The sequence below is a fragment of the Elephas maximus genome, chromosome 13 (assembly GCF_024166365.1).
Source record: "Elephas maximus indicus isolate mEleMax1 chromosome 13, mEleMax1 primary haplotype, whole genome shotgun sequence".
NCBI classification, from domain to species: Eukaryota; Metazoa; Chordata; class Mammalia; order Proboscidea; family Elephantidae; genus Elephas; species Elephas maximus.
In genome coordinates this window covers 31,298,621-31,320,643 of record NC_064831.1, presented here as the reverse complement: position 1 = coordinate 31,320,643, position 22,023 = coordinate 31,298,621, and the positions used below count along the sequence as shown (strand labels likewise).

Below are 22,023 nucleotides of genomic sequence, written 5' to 3'. Positions count from 1 at the left end.
GTAAACAACTTGAGGTTTGATACTTTTGTCTAGCCCCAGGCTGCAGCCTGCCCTGTGACTGGTATGCACCTTGCAGGGACTGGTCAATAGACTATGCAAATGAAGTGACTATAGACTATGCAAATGAAGCATCAATACCCTGGTGGGAGGGCCATGCCTTGAATTGATGAGGACTTTGTGTATATATACAGCCAATCCCACAGAGGTTTTTCAGACAGAAAGCAGGAAGAGAAGCAGCAGGAAGAAGCAGAGAGAAGAGAGAAGCAGCAAACAATCTCTTAAAAGAGCTGTCAACACCGGTCAACGCTCTCACACTGCAGACAGTGAAAGGCCCGGACCTGGCACCGTGGCAGAGTTGGTGGTGACAGACAGCAGGGCCAAGAAGAGGCTGTCCTGAGGGAGCAGAGGAGCCTGTTCTTAGGGGGCAAGGAGGAAGCCTGCACAGCCTACAGGCGCTGAGAGAGCTGTCCTGCACTGAAGGGAGATTTTGCCTACATGCTCCCGATCTTGAGCTGTAGCCTGCTGATCCTGACCCCGAGTTGTACCATTACTTCCTTAACAAACCACTTAACTCTAAGTATAGCTTGTGAGTTCTGTGTGGCCACTGCAACAGATTATCGAACACAGAAGAGAAGCAGAGAGTGCCTTGGGAGGGATGGCTGGTGTCAGAATTGGTGAAAGTTTAGGGATTGGAGGCATGTCTGACCTCCACCTCATGGGAATCAGCTTTGGGCTGAGCCTGGTCATTATCCTCCCTGAAGTTAGGCAGGTTCTGGCACTACTACTACTACTTCCATTTTACAAATGGCAATTTTTTTTTTTAAGGAGTTTATAACCTAATTGAGGAAACAAAATTGTTAAATAACACTATAAAGCAGACATGTATGCCTAAGGGTCAAAGGGAATAGCAATAATTACAATCTGTTTCACTAACAGATGAGGACAATGGTGGGTGCAGTGCCGGAAGAAACGTTTCACCAGAGAGGCAAGCTAGACGGTGAGGTCGTGCAAAGATGGGGACAATCAGAGACACAAGTATAACTGATGGATGCTGCATACACTAGAATGAGGGAGAGGGACCATGAGGCTGGCTTTGAAAGGTTTTATATTTCTGTATGCTGTGATATCCATCTATTTCTACATGGCTAAGAGTTTCAGGAAAAAGATGTTTAGTTTCATGAAACGCCTTTTAGGCATCAAGACATTTTAGAAGAGCAGACGCGCTACAACTAGTTTAAATGAAAATTAATCATTTAATTTTTTTAAAAAAAAGGTTAACCTGGATTGGTACTAAATGACAAAGCTCTGACAGAAATGTAAGACTAAGCAGTGCTGCCGTAAGAAATATGCAAGTATTTCTGGCAGCTGCTCCTGCTAGCATGAGAAGTACTCTTATAGTAGAGATTATTAATAGCAATATACTGTGGGAGAGGCTGTCATTTATACTGTACAAATATCGCGCTTAAATTTTGGGAATGTAAAAGTGACAAACAAAAATCAGGATAACCATAAAAAGACTAGCACTAAAAATAATGTGTTAAATCAATGGTAAATTACAAAATCATGTATGTGGGTCATTTGTTTAGATAAAAACACAGATTCTGGCTTTAAAAAGGATGTGGGAGGGGTAGAAGAAAATTATAGTTGAAAAGCATATGGGTGACAGGTCTATGGCAAATATTATTTTCTACAAAGAAGTAAAAAAATCATCTTAAGCAACAAATAATTTATTGGTTTACATATTTTCTTCACGAAGCTGTAAGTATAAACATATATTGTTATTTTTTCAAGAAAAAAATCAATAGAAAATCTAGAATAATAAACATGGAAGTACAATGATAATAGTATCTAAGTAAGTACAGTCCAGAAATCTTTGTCACGGTATAACATTAGGCTTTCTTTTACATGACCAGAAGTCCCTGGTGCTGGTTTTTTAACTGGAACAATCTTTCTGGAAAATAATTAAGCAGTATTTATCAGGAACCTAGTAAAATTTATACCCTGTGGTCCAATAATTCTGCTTCTAGAAATCTGTATATGGAGATGTTGTTAAAGATTTATGTATACCAAATCAAACCCAGCGCTGTTGAGTTGATTCCGACTCATAGTGACCCTATAGGACAGAGTAGAACTGCCCCATAGAGTTTCCAAGGAGCGCCTGGAGGATTCGAACTGCCGACCCTTTGGTTAGCAGCCATAGCACTTAACCACTACGCCACCAGGGTTTCCAGATTTATGTATAAAAATGTTCAAACAGTTCATTTGTCCAAAAAACATTAGGAAAACTATAGTATATTCATACGGCAGATTATAAATTTTCAAATACTTAAAGCCATGGAGGGAAACAAACTATATATTTTAAATCAATTAAAGTATCAATTAAAAAAATTATATATACTCATGTGTCTCTTAACATCCACATTATGTTCTATGAAGTAGGTCGTTATGTGATTTGGACGTTGTGCGAACACCGTATTATACACAGGCAGTCCACACAGTATGAATGTCTGACTTACGTACAACCCATAGTTACGAACCAATCTCTGTAACACCTATTATAGCTTATATATATACTCTACCATTATACACCCGGCAACGCAATCACTGTGTATACAACCACAGATGTATATGCAGTCGGACATTGCCTGAACGGATGTTATGTGGCGCGTGACCATACTTAAAATTGTTATTGTTATTTTAGTTATCTCTCATCAGTGGAATTACTGTTAATTTAGGGTACGTGAAGAAAAATACATATTTTAAATTTTCTATATTAACATGTCTTATTTTTTAAAGGAAAACCTGGTGGCATAGTGGTTAAGAGCTACAGCTGCTAACCAAAAGGCTGGCAGTTTGAATACAGGAGGTGTACCCTGGAAACCCTATGGGGCAGTTCTATTCTGTCCTATAGAGTCACTGTGAGTTGGAACTGACTCATCGGCAATGGATTTGGTTTTCTGGTTTATTCCTATTAGACATTAATTATTGAAGAAAAATAAAAAATTCCCTTTACCTCCATTTGAATCAAAGAATTTGGGGGATTATTAAACTACTACATTTGGTAGGGTATTAAGTCCCAAATTTACTTTACCAACAGAGCTTCTTTTTGGGCACATATACAATCTTCATACAAATAAAAACTTATTTAGATATGTTGTTTTCTGAAACAAAGGCAATACCACTGTTTAATAACTCTGACAGACTTTTGCTTAAAAGGTTTCAATGGACTGGTCAACAAACCATTAAAGGATCAAAATAGATTCAAATTATATACAGTGTGAACTAAAGACTACACATACAAAAACAACAAATTAGATTATCTCGGAATGAGAAGATTAAAATTTTGAACATATCTGCCTATCAATAACTCATTATATGAGCTGGAATCGACTGAATGGCAAACAGGTATCAATAACTCAACAATGAAGAAAAAACTCTGAGAGAGGGAGGGAGGGAGGTGTGTGTGTGAGGGGGTGAGGGGGGACGCCTTCAAAATTTTTCTATTACTCTCTATTTAATTTTTGGTTATCTTTATCAAAACAACTAATTGAGCAGCTTGATGAGTATGGTACTACACTGCAGTCTGAGGCTGGTTAATTGTCAGGCTGTTCTCAGCTGTTCAAGAGCCAAACACAGACACTAAGGCTTACAAAAGACAAAGGACAAACATGCATGCAGCCTGGATACTGCCAGTTTTTAATGACTAAAATCGTTACATATTCTGTGGGGTAACTCTATAAGCAAAACAGCTTAAGAGAGACAGACATGAAATCCTAAATTTATATATGTACTGTGCTATGAAAAAAATTATTTGTACGTCAATTGTTTAAAACTTTGAATTTATTTTCTCACAGAAACAAATGTTAACAATGATAGGCTCCAGGCTTACCCTCCAAAATACTAATATAATAGTAGTTGAAAAGTTTAAGTTCACAAGAAGGAAATGTTTATAGGTCACACCGTATAGCAGAAAGAGAATGTCTACTACCTACATACAGCACTGGAGAGTCCTGAGTTAAACGGCAGCTTTACTAAGAAAATTGGAGAGTTAACTTGTTCGTACCTCGGTTTTCTTACCTACTGAATGGAGATAATACCTAACTCACCGTCCCACCTATTTAAAAAAAACAAAAACAAAAAACTTTAACTCAATGAGATAAACTCATTGGGACTTAATACCCCATCAAATGTAGTAGTTTAATAGTAAAATAGGTGAGACAGTGCCTAAGATACAGGGTAGGCACCTTATTTTAGGAAGAAAATAGTAAAAAGCAGTAGTCAAACTTCTAGTGATTAAACATAAAGATAAAAATTTTCTCCAAATAACCACATAAGAATTAGAAGGGAGGATGAGAAGTTTAAAGGGAACAAATGGTTTATGGCTCCAGCAATCCTATTCTAAAATTTACCATAAGCTGAAACTTAAGGTATGGAGAAGCAGAAACATTTTGTGTGTGTGTGTACACAACTTGTTTGTATACACACACACATACACAGAAGATTTACTATAGTGTTGTAGTAGTAAAAACTTGTTTTTCACTCTTCTGTACATAAAGCTTTATTGAAAAGCAGCCACGCCCATTCATTTGTTGTTGTCAGGTGCCATCAACTTGATTGTGACTCACGGCAACCCTATATACAACAGTACAAAACACTGCCCGGTCCTGCGCCATCCTCACAATTGTTATGATTGAACCCATTGTTGCAGCCACTGTGTCAATTCATCTTGTTGATGGTCCTCCTCCTTTTCCCTGACTGTCTACTTTACCAAGCATGATGTCTTTCTCCAGGGACTGATCTCTCCTGATAACATGTCGAAAGTATGTGAGACGCAGTCTCGCCATCCTTGCTTCCAACCCATTCATTTATGTGTTATTTATGGCTGCTTTTACTTTTTTTTTTTTTTTTACACTACAATGGTAGAGTTGAGTAGTTGCAACAGACACTATATGGGCTGCAGTGCCTACAATATTTACTGGCTTTTTACAGAAAAAAACTCCCAACTCCCAATTTAAATTATCCCTCAGTGATAAAAGCACACAGGAATAATATTAGCATTTTCTCAAATGACACACAAATATCCTATTTTAATTTTATTTCTACTTTTGTTTTTATTATAAATTATTTTAAATATGGTATTTGAAATAGAACTTGATATAGAATATAATCACTACAAACTAGTTTCAAGTCTTAGAAATCCCAGTCATGTATTTCATTACTGCCAGAGCTACTGGGTGTGATGCCCTGCAAGTCCCTGTCCTACTTACCCCGCATTCCACCACATTCCAAAGCTCTACCCTGTTCTCTTAGCCTGCTGTGCTGTTACTGTCCATGCTACAGTCAGTATATGACTCATCGCCAAGAATATATGAGGCACTCTAAAAAACACTATTTGTCTATAAACCAGGAGAGTGGACCAGGTATCTTAAAAAGTCCTACTGTGTAAACCAACAACTCCATGTCATTTGGAAATTTTTCCAAAGTAATAACATTTAAAAATAACTTTAAGAGGATATTCTAAATACTTAAAAATGCTTTAAAAAAAAAGTTTAAAAGTGCATTTTCTGTCAACATACTGTAACAACAAAAGTAAGATATATCATTATTTCTCTTATCACTCAAGAGAAGAAAAAATGCTGCCAGATAAGCCATGAAACTCCATTAGGATGTACCATTATTTCGCATATGTTTAAAATATGCAAAAAATAATACATTTTAGGATTTAAGAAATATAAAAAAAAAAGTATTACCACAATTAGACATTCCAAAGAAAAATAAAATAATTTTCCAGTAACTGTGTAAGTTAAACAACTTTTCCCCTAAAGGACAGTTATTTTAAAATAAAAACTTATGCACTAAACTAGTATTCCCAAATTTTCCTAATACTTAAACCAAAACAAAACACAGACCCTGGGCCTTAACCCAAATCTCTTACCTAAGACTCTCCAAAAGCATAGAATCCAGGATTCTGTGTTTTTAACAAGTGTTTCAGGTTATATTTATGGCCCGAAAGGTCAACCAAATATTTGTAAATAAATTATGAAGACCTTGATAATAAAAAAATCTTTTTATTTAATGGTTTTGTTATTAATTTAGCAAGTTACTGTTGCTAAGTACTGTTAGTATTAAATCCAATGTATACAGTATCTTAGATGAGACTAAAATAATCTACATAATAATAAATGATACTACCAGTACTAATATATTTAATACTGAGATAAATAAATTTCCTAAAAAAATTTCAAGATATATGAAGTGAAGTTATAGCTATGATTAGTATTTTAAAGAATTTTTCACAATTTTCAAGCTGTTATTCTATTTTGCAAACATTACCTGATGGTGGGACATCATCATGTTTTTCAAGTTTTACTTGGAAGAAAAAAAATGAGTTGCAAAATACAGATCGCAATCTGTTGTACTTTGCTTAAAAGAAGCTAAATATACCTTATGTATAAGATATACAAGATGTTAGGCCCCAAATGTGATCAATTTCATACCATATCAAAAGTCTGGTTTAAAAATGTTTACCATTAACTTTACCAAGGGCAAGTTAGTAAATTAAATAACAAGTATGTAAATCAATTAAAAGCTACCTAAATTAACCAGCTGCAAAAAGGAGAGGAGGAGGGTGTAAGTGTGCTCCCCCCTACTCTTTCTAGTAGTTAGAGTCAATGAGTTATGCAACAGTAAATTATCGGCAGGTGGGCAGTCTAAAACTGCTGTGTTAATTTTGTTCTTAACTGTCTCCCAAAAAAACTTCCAATATGAGTTTTATTTTTCAAATTTACTTCTATATTACAAATGCAAGGCTATAATTTACTACAACACTGTAACGTAGAAAAGTCAAATTGAATAGTGACCCTAAGAAGCCCTCAGGGAAAGCCCTGAAGTTCTCTATTTTAATTTTAAATTATGTCCCATGCCTTTTAATGTCCATGTCAGAAGATAAAAAGTAGGTAACACATACTATGACATAATAATCTACCATAAATTACACTGAAGTTTATTAGAAATATCCAACAACAGAGAACAAAATTATCTTGGTTGTTAAAATCTTAACCTTTAATTTACAAAAAAAACTTCACACTTTCTCAGTTTTTAAATATACTTGTATGGTATTTTTATTTTACAGAAATATTAAAATAATAAATTAGTTTATTAGTGACTTTAAAGCTATAAGTGGCCTCTGTGTAAATGCTTAAATCTGATCAGTGACCTCATTCAGCACAAGTTATAAAACTGACAAGGTGAAAGAAGGCAAAATACACTCTTAATGAAAATACAGTAAAGAAAAAAAGAAACAGGAAGATGGAGATATTTGTATTCCATTTTCAATGTTTAAATTGTATTACATTTTAACCTTACTTATTTTCCAACATGGCTACCACTCGTTTGGAGTAGAAGTGGGTACTACTCAAAAGGAACTAAGACAATTAGAAAATGTATTTTTACAAAGCTTATTTAAGTACCAGCAAATTGAAAATTCCCTTTACTAAGGAGAAAAAATATTTTCCAGGTATTATGGATTATTCTACTTATTTAGTAGAACATTTCCTCTTTAATTTTTTAATAAAACAGAAAGGGAATGAAAACTCTAATGTTAATATATACGAACACTCATTTAATCTCAAATAAATTTGGGGGGGTAGATTAATGTGTTCAGAATCATAAGCATATTTTATACGTAAAAATATATCAGTCTAGTCAAAAATTCAAAATGGCAATGCCAACTAACTCTGAAAATCCAACAACAAAATTGCTAATATTGACATGGTCAAAACTTGGTAAGGAGGGGGAACTTCATCCTGAAAAACATCCAGTAGGCCATAACTTGATTATACACTAGCACAAATTCAGTTCTACAAAAAAGCCTGTTAGTTCAGAACTGTCCATATATAAACCACACTGTTACTGTCACACAATAGCGTGCTATTTTTACTTTATATAACAGCAAATAATAATGTCCCTATAATAAAGCTTAAACGGTCAGAGAAACCTAAATATCTTGGAAAACTCTTTAATGGAGTTAAATACTGTAATTCCCATGTATAAGGAGAATACCACCAGCTTTTATGTTTTTCACACAAAATAAAAACCTTACAAATCTTGGATTTTAGTATTTGTCAGCATATTTCAAAACATAACCTATCTTTTCAATTTCAAATAAGTTTACAAGATCCTAATTTCATGAAAAATAAGTAAGAAAGACAAAAAAGTACACTGGGTAGTCCTGCGTTCCAGGATCTGTATCATGTTATAAAACTACCACTGGCTACACGCACTTATAGCTTAGTTATAAATATCAATTGAAATGTGAAGTATTTCTTCACTACAGGAGGAGGCAGGAGCACTTCATTTAAATCAACATTCCTCTTTCTCAAATGTGCGAGACTTACCCGTCTTCTACAAAAAGGGAGGCCTTGGGCAATGATGCTAATGCTAAATATCTTCATCACAGTCTGATGTGGCAGAGGCTCTTTTGCACTTTTAAGATCAACAGGAACCATGCCATGGTTTAAAGTAGCTTTTCCCGGCTTTGACATTTTAAAACTTCTCTTGATGAATACTCTCTACATGTAATACAGGCACATTACTAAAATCTCTAACCACCAAATTTTAAAAATGTGTTTTTCTTTTCTAAATTAAAAAAAAAAAAAAAAGGCTGAGAACCCAAGGCCTGCTGCTTTTGTCTTTCAACCTTCTCCTACCAAATGTCCTGACCTGTCTGAGTCTTGGTGAAGTGCAAACTATCCTAGAATAGCCAGGAATTATAAACTACTGAAGTGAAAGCAGTCTGCTCCTGCCAGTCAAACAGCTGGTGAACCTCCCATACAAAGTCAGTAATGTGAACACAACCAAAGCAGGGCTATGCTGTAGGGCCCCTTCGAACACTTCTCTAACTACTTAAACAAGGTGTTCTCTAGAAAGTGAAAGTAAAATTTTCTTTAAAAAAAGACTCTCTTAAATACTTATTAAGTCTTCCTCACCCAAATATCAGTATTAGTATTTTAGCAACGCTTTGAATTGTGTTTCAAACTTAAAGACAGTATTTGCTTGGCCGTGCATGCTCAAAAATACATACATATGCACGCAAATACATACACATACATCTGTTCTAGCTTAGAAATCTTCAGAATAAGTACTATTTTTAACTGCTTTAACCGTACTCTTTCCTTTCCCTTCCCTTCCCTTTATCTCATATGCACTAAGACATTAAATCCACTCTAGCTATTAACTGCACTTCAGGTTAATATTCCTACTAGAATTTTCAACTGTTTTTAGTCTGAGTGTGATTCTGAAAAACATATTATGTTTGAAAGTGTAACAGTCACATGACTGATTAAAGACATTAAAAAATACACAAGTATTTATTTATAAACATAAACTGTGATGGGAAGTAATTACAGTAAAACGGATAAAAACATGCCGGTCCACTGCAAATCCTCAGTGCCTGTTTTTTACCCAGACAAATCTTCCTAAAACACAGAAAGGAAATGTGATGCACAGTACACTCCTCCAGAACCTCTGACGGTTCCTCAGTAACTAAGATAAAGTTTGGAGTTGAAAACCTCCTCAAACTCATTTTTCAGATTTATCTCAAATGACCTTCCTAAATTAATTACTTACGTCAGTGTTAATTCATCTTTAGACTACATTCGGTATTCAAGTCCATGAACTGGACTAAAACGAAGATAAGAGAAAAGCTCAGTGTAAGAAATGTTAATAGGACAGAACCACCCATTCACAATCTTCCCTGAACTGGTTTCTCTTTCCACTCTGTTTTCTTCTTCCAATAGCCAAGTCATCTCCCTTATCTCTTTTTCCAACAGCTTCTATGGTTCTTTACAGTGGGTTAGAATGTGATATCGAGAGAATTAGAAAGGAGAATGTCAGAAATGGGTGATTTGTTTTTTGACTTTGGAGAGATCTGTCTTACTAAATACAAGTGGGCAACTGGGAAAGCAATCCATACACAAGAAATAATCCCAGTCTTCCCTTGATGCTACTCTCTCAAAAAGGACCGTTCTTTTATACCACAATGTAATATGTAGTTAAGAATTCAAAATCATTAGCAGAGGTGACATTTTTAGTTACACAAAAGTAAACAACACAATAGAACCACCATCACCAAAAACCCCAACAGAGATCTAGCCCTAAAACAACAGGAGAGAAAAGAGATAGTATAAAGGCACTGGGAACCTATAAATGTTATATGGTAGACAAAAAAGGTGTATCTAAGATAAACCATATCTACAGCCCCTCTAGACTATTAACCACCTCACAGAATGAGTTTCACTAGCTTCACTTTAAGGGGCCCTGGAGGGAGCCCTTGGGGCTAAGTGGTTAAGACCTATGGTGGCTAACCAAAAGGTCGCCTGTTCAAATCCAGCAGTCACTGCTTGGAAATGCTATGGGGCAGTTCTACTCTGCCCTATAGGGTGGCTAGAGTCGGAATCCACTGAACAGCAAGCTTTTTTTCTTTCAGGTGGCACAACAGTTAAGGGCTTTGCCACTAACTGAAAGGTTGTTAGCTGGAACCCACCCAAAGGCTCTGTGGGAGAAAAGACCTGGCTTCCATAAAGGTTACAGCCTAGTAAACCCTATGGGCCAGTTCTACTCTGTCACACCGGGTTACTTTGAGTTGGAATTGACTCAAAAGCATCTAACAACAAGCCCCACTTTGGTCTCTATCTCTTCTAATACGACTTTTATTTTCTAACATAAGACTGCTGCTTTAAAAATAAAAACACACTTTTTTTCCCAAATAACAGAGCTTTGAATCATGTTGTATCTGACTCTCCTTAAAAATAATCCCTTTGTGTTGAAGTAGCTCCCATGGGATGCTCTCTGTTACTATCAGTACCCACTTTGTTAGCATTACAATATAGCTTTATGTAGACTGAGATTCTTTATTCTCAAAAAATTCTGTTTCCTGATGTTGTTGATAATCAACCCCCCAAATTTCCTTTCTCTGAACCACACAGAAGATATAATTTAAACTGTTATACTTCAAAATGGAAAATAAGAAGAGTAAACTAGTATACAAATTTAATATATTAATTCTGCATAGAAAAATGAATCAAGCAGATCAGCTCTAAATTTAACCTTCCCTTAATCCACTAGTTAGTAAAAACAGCATATTGAAAATTATAATTTTTTCACTTTTATAATTAAAAGCCCTCAAAGAACTTTATAGTCACACATAGAGACTCTGATGATAAGGAAGACAGAAAGGATCTCTAATCTCTTTAGAGTCTGATTCTATATTGTTCTTTAAAAATAGAATCTTAAGGGAAAAAGAAGTTTCTAAATTGAAAATAACTTTTCCATGGGGAGACAAATTTCAGTGGGAATGGGAAAGGAAAAACTAGAATCACCACTGTTTTCATTCTCTAATTTATAAGAGGACAAAAATTACTCTGAAGTAAAACTAGATTTTTCATTTTCAATAAATTATTTACAACGATAATAGCAACAAAACAGGAGTGCAAATTAAGGCTGCTTTTATGTCAAATGTTGTATTTTACACTAGATACCAAGTTTTGGTAAGCACAAAGTAGTTACTTTTGAGGTTAACTCATTTTTCCATCAGTAAACCGCTGCCCTCAACTGGATACTATAGAGTACTGCAACTCTAGCAAACCAAAAGACTAAATTGTATTATGTGTATGTAACAATGTATTTTTGTAAAAAGGAAACAGTACTAGTGATTTAGCACAGCGAATACTGATTTCCAAATGTATGTACCAGCAAGTTTCATTTTTTTTTTTTTTGAGGATTCAAGTAACTACTTCTAAAACAACGTCCCCAGTCAACATGGAAACATGAAAAATATCAATCCACCAAATACAGAAAACCTTAGTGAAGGAAATCACAGACAATGCACAGGAGAACCCTAATAGCTGATACTTTAAAATGCAGCTAGTTCCACGTGTTCAAGAAAAAACAAGGTCTTAGGCTTAATTTTCCTTTTAAAGACATTTAGGATACTCTAAGTTATAACCACCTCAAACAGAGATTCTTCAAAACTATCTGTTTTTAAGATGATACCACAAATACAAAGTCACTATAATACAGTGGGTAAGAGCATGGACTCGCACCAAATTGCCATACTCCAAACCCTGGCTCTATTATTTATTAATAGTATGACGTTAAATTAATTCTTCTGTGCCTCATTTTCATAATACAGTACCTCCCTCACAGGATTGTTATGAGGATTAAATGAACTAAGATACGTGAAGCCCACAGAAAAATGCCTCATATAAGTGCTCAATACTGTTAGCTGCCATTATTAGTTACTACTACTATTAGTATCAAAAATCACAGTTTTGTAGATTATGCTTCAATTTTAAAAGTTCTAGGGAAGCAAGCAGAGATTCTAAAAATCACAATGTAATAAATAACTTTGGAGTAGGTGTTACAAAATATAATATTCTACAAGTTTTAGGAAAGCATCCATAATTCTGTCAAAATTTTAACCTAAAAATGCAACTATAGTGTTTTAGCTGTAGTGTCTCAGCATTTTAAGATTTCAGCTATCACTGACTACTCAGGAATTCAACACTGGAGAACTTCTGTGGTAAAGATAATATCTGTATATAAAGCAATTTATTTGGTTCACTTAGCATTTTCTGATTTTCCTTCTTCTAAAAGGATGCATTGGCCAGAGACGATCCTATATAAATGCTGCATGTGACAAAACATCACCAATACAGTATTTCTAAAATCCATTACCATCCCATTCTCCAATTGTAATAAAAAATAGCTCTACAGCAATTTATTGTGGACTTCCATTCTTTCATTCATTATTACACAGAAGGTTAAGATTTAACTGTTCTTGACCAAAGGCCACAGCATATGATCTACACAAAGCTTTTCCATTTTTCATAAACTATTCCTGAATCAGCTAAAACAAGTCACCTGGAAGATACAAGATTATCTAAAAGTACGAATGATTTTATATTAAGAATTTTCAAATCTCACCTCAAAACCTCTGACACGGACAATATTAGTACATACCACTTAAATTCTAATATTATTCATTGTTTCTGCAAATTTAAGCAACAAATGGCTTTTTTTTTTTTTTTTTCAGAATCAGAAAGAATTCTGTATGGTAAAAATTATGCCATTACTCAAGTAAAATAAATCAGAATCAAACAATATTCCTCTGAGAAAAGAATATGGTATTATCATGCATACTGACTTATTCAGGGATATAGAATAAAACAGATTATTCTCTGCGCCAAATTCATTGCTTTCAGTCTTTCCTGCCATACCAGTGTCAAAGTATTTTCCTACTGAGCAATTCATATACTAAGATAGAGCAATTTAAGCAGAGAGGAAAACAATCATAAATCAAGAAATTAACTCTTTTTTGCTCAATGATAATCGAGTTCTATCAGAAATAACTGTAAAAAAATTTGAACTACATTATTACTTCAATTCTAGAAACAGAAATACAATTAGATTGAACATGAAAGAAAATTTAAGTATATGATATTACTTTTAAAGTTCTAATATTCTTAAGAGGCATAAGTCAAATGAATAAAGATATTTTACAGAAATTAAAACCACATTTAAAACAATTCTTAAAAAAATTCTAAAAGACATTTTTTAAATGCTCAAAGTGCTAAGATTACAAGTTCCAATTATACTGTATTTTACATATTATATTCATGTAAACATTTAATGAGTTACAAGTTATTGTTTTATTTCCCTGATATTTTTCTGTATTTGGGCACTAAGGGCAACCCTTAACAGCTTAAGAGAAATTAGTTTGGACTCTGAAATAGTATGTACAGTATATGCGACTGTTATAAAAATGTGACCTGGTAATTGAACTTTTGCAAAATAGCATTATATACATACATGTATATGCAGTATTTTCTAATTTAAAAAAAAAAAAAAGCTAGAATACAAGGTTACATAAAGTTTTATAACTGCTTTGTTTTATATAATCAGGTTCTGATTGCTGGATATGCAGATTACTTGCAAATTTTTCTGGATATTTCCAAAAACTGGCTGAAAATAAGTTACAAATTCAAAACCAACAAGTTCTAAAAAAATGAATAATAAGTTTAAAGGTAGCAAAATCACCCCACAGTATACCAGAAACTCTGGGATTCAAAAACCCAGCTATTTATTAATTTGTTTACAACCAAATTTATTTAAAACTAAATTATCCTTTGACTAAACAGTTGTCTCAGCAACTGTCTTTCAACTGAATTACTCTGAGCTGGTACGCCAGGTAAACTCATCCGTACACAAAAATGGAAGAGTATTGGCTAAGTTGTAGTTTCCGCTTCACCATTACTGGTGACCTCAGGCACGTCTGCTAACTTGGCCCGGAGTCCGGATTCACAGACGAGGAGGCTGGACCAGACTACAGAGAATGACGTCTTCCGCAGCTTTAGCAGTGTGGAGTGCAGAGCTTTCTTGTAATGGGTTAGATTGCCAGTTTGGTGAGTCTTCCTGTATTACATAGCTTAGAGAATAGTATAGTTACAGGTTTATAAAATACAACTAAATAAAACACTTCAATAGGAAAAAAAAAGTTATAGGTATAAGTGACTTTTAAAAATATGATGTAAAAAGATGAAATTCAAGAAAAAATAACCTCAGGAATTTTCTGATTCCACACTGTACTACAATAACTTGAATGTTTTTGTTTTTCTCTCCCACCTTTCATAATGGCCTTAACAGTGACATACTGAGTAAATGTCTTAAATTTTTTGAATGAGTATAATTTGGATTTTCTTTGTGTCTAAAACCTTGAGCTGTTAATTGTAAAATAACACTTGTCCTTATTCTTTCATTAAGCATAGACAGAAATACTTGAGATAAAACAAAAATCCAACTACTGGATTGAATTCTGTAAATATTTCAGAAATGCTCAGTATGAAGTTCTCAATGACTATAAAATAACTTGCTTCATGATCAAGTTTAACTCTTATCGTGTGTGCTGGGTTACCCCAGCTGTTAAACTGGTCTCACACAGCTGCTCACCAAGAATTTAGCTGGTGATTATTTATACATTGTTATACCTTTTAGTCAACTATGACAAAAATGACATAATAATTAAAGGTATTTCAGTCATGCAAAAATCTCACGTGATGGCGGAGTAAGTAATTTAAAGCAATTTAATTTTCTATAATTCTCAAAACAAAATTTAAATTTAAGGAAAAAAATAACTGCTTTAATATCAAAATTTTAAGGTACGACATTTAAGTTACTTTCATGAATAAGTTTAAACATCAACAGGTTGCACGCTTTTCAGTTAAAATAAATTAACATATTACTTACCAATAATTTATTTCTCCTATAAAAATTCTAAAGTCTTGGGGCTAGGAAGCCATAAATAAGGACATAATACTAATAATTCTTAAAGCATAAGCAATGTAGGTACCTTTTCTATATAGATTAAAAAATTAAACTAAAATGAAAAAAAAAATGAAATCAAGCTCTAATGCAGGAAGCTCAACAAACTGACATTTAATGCATTATAGGACTACCCTATGAAAAATAAGCTGAGTCTATGAAAGTGTAAAATATCCGATAGAATGCTGACTTTAAGAAAGTAAGATGGGGGGGATAATTATGTCTCCTACACTGTTGGGTTTCTGTTGCAATTATAAATTATTTGAAAAAATCAAAATCTATTATTTTGAGCAGGATGAACACAATTTATATAGTTCTCAGTAACATGCTATGGAAGCATACGAGACTTATTAATATTTACTGAAAATGCTTTAGCATAGAAATTAAGTATAGTATTAATTCCTTCTTGAATAGAAAATATTTTAAATATGGAATTAAGTTTTAGAAAACACATATTTAGAATCCCATTCTTGGATGGGCTGGCAGTTGATACCATCAGTTTTTTACACTGCCAAAGTTACAAACTGAACAAAATACATTACCCGTTAAACATCAACATTAATTTTATAGCTGAGGTATAAATTTAATTGAACTTTCTCTCTTTCCAATAAGTAAAACACTAGCTGGCTATCAGGGAAGATTAAAAACAAACAAACAAGACTCAATCCCTACACTTCTTGAGCATGCCTGAAACAGAAAGATACTGGGATAGAAGAAGAACGAGGTCTAGGAGACAGGTATTACAGGTATAGGGCTCAGAAAGCACAAATGTATTATTTCAGATTGGGACAACGATTTGGGGGAAGGATTAAACACCTGACGGTTCCTAGTTGATTGTACTGTATTTCACTTAATCATCACACTAGGACTGTGAGGTATCACTACCCTAGGTTTTATAGATAAGTAAATTCAGGCTCAGAAAGGCCTAAAAATTTGCCTAAAGTAACACAACTGCCAATAAGTACAGTTGAGATTTTAACCCTGATCTAAACAGCTTGGAAACCCTGGTGGCATACTGGTTAAGTGCTACGGCTGCTAACCAAAGTGTCAGCAGTTCGAATCCGCCAGGCGCTCCTTGGTAACTCTGTGGGGCAGTTCTACTCTGTCCTATAGGGTCACTATGAGTCGGAATTGACTCGACGGCACTGGGTTTATAAACAGCTTGGCTGCTAACTGAAAGGCCAGCAGTTCAAATCCACCAGCCGCTCCTTGGAAACCCTAAGGGGCAGTTTTACTCTGTCCTGTAGGGTTGCTATGAGTAGGAATGGACTCAATGGCAATGGGTTTCAATTTTGGAGACCTGGTGGTGCAGTGGTTATAAGCATTTGGTTGCTAACCAAAAGGATGGCAGTTAGAATCCACCAGCTGCTCCTTGGAAACCCTAATGGGCAGTTTTACTCTGTCCTATAGGGTTGCTATGAGTAGGAATTGAATTGATGGCAATGGGTTTGATTTTTTGATTTGGTGGTACAGCTCCTAACTGAAAGGTTGCCAGTTTAAAACCACCCAGCTGCTTCGAGGGAAAAAGACCTAGAAATCTGCTTCCATAAAGATTACAAGCAAGAAACCGCTATGGGGCAGTTCTACTCTGTCAAATGGGGTCACTCTGAGTCACAATCAACTTGATGGTACCTAACAACACGTCTAATTCTTAAGCTCGTGCTTTGTAATAGACAGAACATGTATTCTATTCTATAAAATGTTATTTCCTAACCTAGTTGTCTGGAGACTTATTTTTTATGATCTATGTTTTAGATTTGTAAGTTTGCCAGATAACTGAGTTCTACATAACTGAAATCAAGTATTGTATAAGACATTTATATATGTGGAATCTGTTTTAATGAACCTGAAGTCCAAATTAAAAAAACAGAAATAGGTGTAAAGATATCATGACTTCCTATAGCAAATGCTATTTCCCAAAGATGGCTGCAACAATACCCCCCATCTCACATGCTCTTATTATAATGTAACAGTGATACACCTCCCACTGAGAGGTGGGATCCATGTCCCCTTCCCTTAAAAACTGGGCAGACTTTGATGAAAGTGACATTATCTGACCTTGAAGACTAAGTCATAAAAAGAGATTCAGCTCCTACTATCAAGTACGTGGCCCTGAATTGCTATTTAAGTAATCCAACTGCCCTAAGATCACCATGCTGTGAAGAAGTCCAAACTATCCCAGGTGGAGAGGCCGCACAGGGAAGTCCTGAGACTATCTGAAGAGAAAAAGACTCCTAGCCAGAATCCAGCCGTTCTAGACCCCTGTTGTTTCACCTCCAGCCACCATCTGACTGCAACTCTGAATCAGCAGTGTCCAGGTGAGCCCTTCCTAAATTCTTAACCTACAGGAAATTGAGAAATAATAACTAATAATTGTTTGTTATAAGCCGCTAAGCTTTGGGGCAGTTTGTTAGGTGGCAATAGATCACATCGACACTTTACAAAATAAAGAGCTGCAAGAACACTGGTTCATTTTGCAATAAGACAGTCATTCTAGTGAAGGGATTATTTCAAAATTTAACAAGGGTGGAAAAGGCAACACGTGATCCAAAATGAAAACTTTCAGGAATGGGTATCTTTGAGGGGTTACAAAGGTTTTGGTGACAATTTCCTCCCTTGATATTGCTCACTGGAAATGAAGCCTGTAGCAAGTCTCTAGTTCTTTTCATAATAAAACTTTAGATAATGTTATATACTACACTGGCATGGAATTTACACTAAACTAGTTTGACATATGATAAAAAAAAATCAACCCACTTTTGGGTTTCCTAAAGACATACTTCTTTCTTTATTCCAAGCAAACTCAAATGAATAGAGGAGGAAGCAGGTAAAATAAGAGAGAGAAGCAGGCCAGATTTAAGACCTGGAAAACCCATTTAAAAGGTGCAGTTGATTGCTGTCATGTAAGCACAAGAGCCCAGTAAGTCCAGATATTCCACATTTTCAAAAGAAGGTGAAAAATCAGTATTTTTATGTGAACTCTCCAGATTCCATACGTGTTAAAAAAAAAAAATACTATATAAGACACCAATTTGCAATCTCTGCTCTGTTCCTTTCCGGAATAGAGGCATTAAAAAACATAGTAAAAATACAAGATTACTGATATCCGATAGAGAATGATCATCTTAAAGTTTTAATCTTTTCTGTACCAGTTAACACAGTGAAATAGTAATGAGAAAATAAAACCCAATCAGAAACTGTAAGTGATAAACACTACAGATGTACGTCAGCATATTTAAAATTTTCACTCATTAAACCCTGAGGCAGCTGGCAGCATACTGGTAAAGTACGAACAATTCATTCCAGAATATTAAACTTACAAGGCAGACGTACAAAACCAACATGTGCAGCTGAGCACACGACCAGCCCTCGGTGCTTCCCCCATGCACCGGTGCTTTCTTCCGTACTTCCATTTCTCATCTGTATCCACTTTCAATAAGCAGAAATTGCCATTTAAGACCACCAGAAAAACAGAGAAATAAAGGCTTTTCACTTCTGAAAATAATATTATCTTCTAAGAGTAACTGCTATTTTTAAAGCAGGAAAGCCATGTTTAATAATCACTCAGCAAAGACCACCTGACAAAAGGAAATAAGATCCATCTGAACAAAGCAGACCTTTTTCTGGAGAAAAAAAAAAAAAAACAGAGAGTAATCGTAACATTTTTTTTTTTTAACCCTAGTGATCTATGGAAATAATCACCACTCTTCTTTTTACATTTCATATAAGTAGAGGTTAAAGCTTATGTCCAAGATGCCACTCTGACAACGTACTACTAGGAGGAATCAAGTTAACGGTCTGTGTCGGATATGGCTAGAAGCTATACTAATACTTTATAAAACATATTCTCTAAACTGCATTCTAAAGAGAGATCATTTCAACCTGACTGATACTATTCTTCCATTCTTAATTACTGCCTTCATTTGCTTAAAATAATCTCTTTGCTGTAAAAAAAACAACTTCGGTTTTCCCGTAGCATCAAGCAGAATTCTAGAATTTCTACAGGAGTGCCAAAGAGAATCTACCCTTGCATTTACTGCAGTTCCACTTATTCAGTTCAAGAACACCCAACTGTCATTATCTAATAGAACTGGCATTTTCATCTCTTCATGAGAGAACTCAAAGCCCCAAGACTACCAAGATTTACTTTTAGGCTTTCAAATTCCTTCTGGGTCAGCATTACAGACCAACTAAAGAAAAATATCTGTCTAGGATCAAGACTGCTTCACAGTCAGCACTAACAAAATTTATAATACCAAACGGCTGAAAACTCTATGCTAAAAAGCCACAATAATTTAGGCTAAAACCAGTGGAACACTTTTAACCCACTTAGGAGTGAAGGTTTCTTTGAAACTAAAAATATTTTGTATAGTGTACTGTCTAGCCTGGACTAGGTAGTTAAGCTAGTTTTAGCATAACCGTGGAACATAACGCTAATAAGTCTTATAAAATGTAACAACCCCATTGCCATCAAGCTGATTCCAAGTCACAACGACCCTGAAGGACAGAGTAGAACAGTCCTATAAGGCTGTAGTCTTTATGGGAGCGGACGGCCACATCCTGCTCCCGCAGGGAGGCTGCTGGGTTCCAACAGCGGAGCTTCCGCTGAGCAATCGAGTGCTTTACCCACCAGGGGCTCCTTTTCAATATAATAGTTACTACTTATGAAAAGACTTACTATTTGCTCGTCATCGGTCTAAGTATCTTACATGGTTGTCTCATTTAATCTTCTCAATAGCACTACGTGGTGAATATTACTTCCTTCCTTATGATAACTCTGCAAGAGTGGTTAACAGTTTGCCCAAGGTCAAACTGCCATTAACAAGAGAACTAGTATTTGAAAACCCCCCAGTTTGACTCCAGAGACCACACTTTTTAACTACCACTATTCATAAGCATTCATACAGTTGTTATAGATACACTATTGAGAACATGGTCTACTAAATCACTCGTGAAGGCCCACGTGAGAGTTCCTTTCATAGACTATTAATAAAGGGATGCATCCTTTGAACGGCTGGCATGCTTTCTCTTCCTCTGAAAGAATGCGGCACATCCTCCTCTTAATTTTATCCCATGGAGGAAGGCAGAGACCAAACTACAGGCCAATGTTCTGCAAACTTTAATCTACATTATAATCACATCCTAGAGCTTTAATTGAGTAGTCCTGGAGTATAAACCAGCAACCTTCATTTTTAATAAGCACTTCAGATGTTTCTGATACAGCTGGTCCATGGTCACACTCTGAAGAGTATTGGTGTAGACCTTTATGAGTGGCCAACTTGTATCCTACTACCGGCTTACCCCAACTCATCAAAACTCATTTCTTATCTCTTCTCACGGCCTTGTCCTCACAGTCTACTCTAGTATTCTCCTTGGTTCTGATTTTCATGTATACTATCATTTTATTCCATGTGCTTCTCCCATACATAAAACCGAGTGCCCTTGAGTCGATTCCGACTCATAGTGACCTACGGGACGGAGTAGAACTGCCCCGGAGAGTTTCCAAGGAGCGCCTGGCGGATTTGAACTGCCGACCCTTTGGTTAGCAGCCGTAGCACTCTCCTATACATAAAAAAGGACACCTCAAATCCCTTGTGGAAGTTGGGACACACATTTTTTTTTTTTTTTAATGAGGCCGAATCATTTGGCAGTTCAGTATCTAAAACCACTATATTAAATTCATAATGAAAAAAAGTCCTTATGTCACTGACTAAGGCATTTAATGTGCTACATATATGCTGTACTTCCACTCCAAACAACTCAGCTGCCTTAGTGAATCTGCACTGGATGGAAACTATTTTAATTCTGCAATGAGTGAGGAACACCCTCTTCTTCCATTTATGATGCCTAGTGAAAATGGGTGGTCCATACATCAAACACAACTCACAGAAATGCTTTTGTGAAGTTTGGACACTAACATATAAAGATGGAGAAATATCCAAAATTCTGGAATCTCAGTCACTTTTGAAAAACTGGAGAACATAGCAACAGCATCACAGTTTTCATAGCCATCCTCTTTAGAGAAGCTTTGGTTCCTCGGGTCTTATACTTAAGGCATTTCATTTATTTTAATTACCTTTTTGGTTCCTATACTTTCTTGAGATTGTCTGTGTCTCCAATAAGCTGTGGCAAGGGGAAGTGGGGACAAGAGGGTTTTCTGCTTAAGAATCATTCCCATGTCATCACTGATGGAAATCAGCTACAACACAGGTGAACAGTGTTGTAGGCGCATTTCTAGCACTCATACTAACCGGATTTTCCCAGACCTTCTGTCCACTGCGGGGGATCCCACTGATCCCTTACCTTTCTAAGAGGTTTCATACCCTTGATTCCACACTTGCCCTGCCCGTCATATTAATCTTTTTTTAAATTAAATGCATCTTAGAATAGATGTATGCATTTAACATGGTAATACCCCTCCCTCAATGCCTTCTCACCATTCATCCTCCCCAAACGGTAGTATTAAATTGTGACACATCTTAGAAGAATAATGGCAATTCTTAGGGTACTCAATAATGTCTGTCAAACTGAACCAAATTTTAATTAGTAAGCTAATGTCTTCTCCAGATACATGTTAAAAGGGCACTACTTTGCTGTCTTTAATTCACCAACAATATTTAGTTTCTTTACCTGGACTCAAAAAGT

General features: G+C 35.4%; 1 protein-coding gene across 13 annotated transcripts in view; it reads right to left on the bottom strand.

Moving 5' to 3' along the window:
• Positions 1-22,023, bottom strand: part of FBXW7 (F-box and WD repeat domain containing 7) — a 276,174-nt gene that overhangs the window by 62,282 nt on the left and 191,869 nt on the right. Inside the window, exon 1 of one of the 13 annotated variants that reach the window (XM_049852742.1) lies at positions 8,397-13,425. The exons of the other annotated variants lie outside the window; for them this stretch is intronic. Coding sequence (XP_049708699.1) covers positions 8,397-8,543 — 147 coding nt within the window. The 5' untranslated portion in view covers positions 8,544-13,425. Of the gene's footprint in view, positions 1-8,396; positions 13,426-22,023 lie in introns of those variants that run through there. 13 annotated transcript variants of the gene reach the window in all.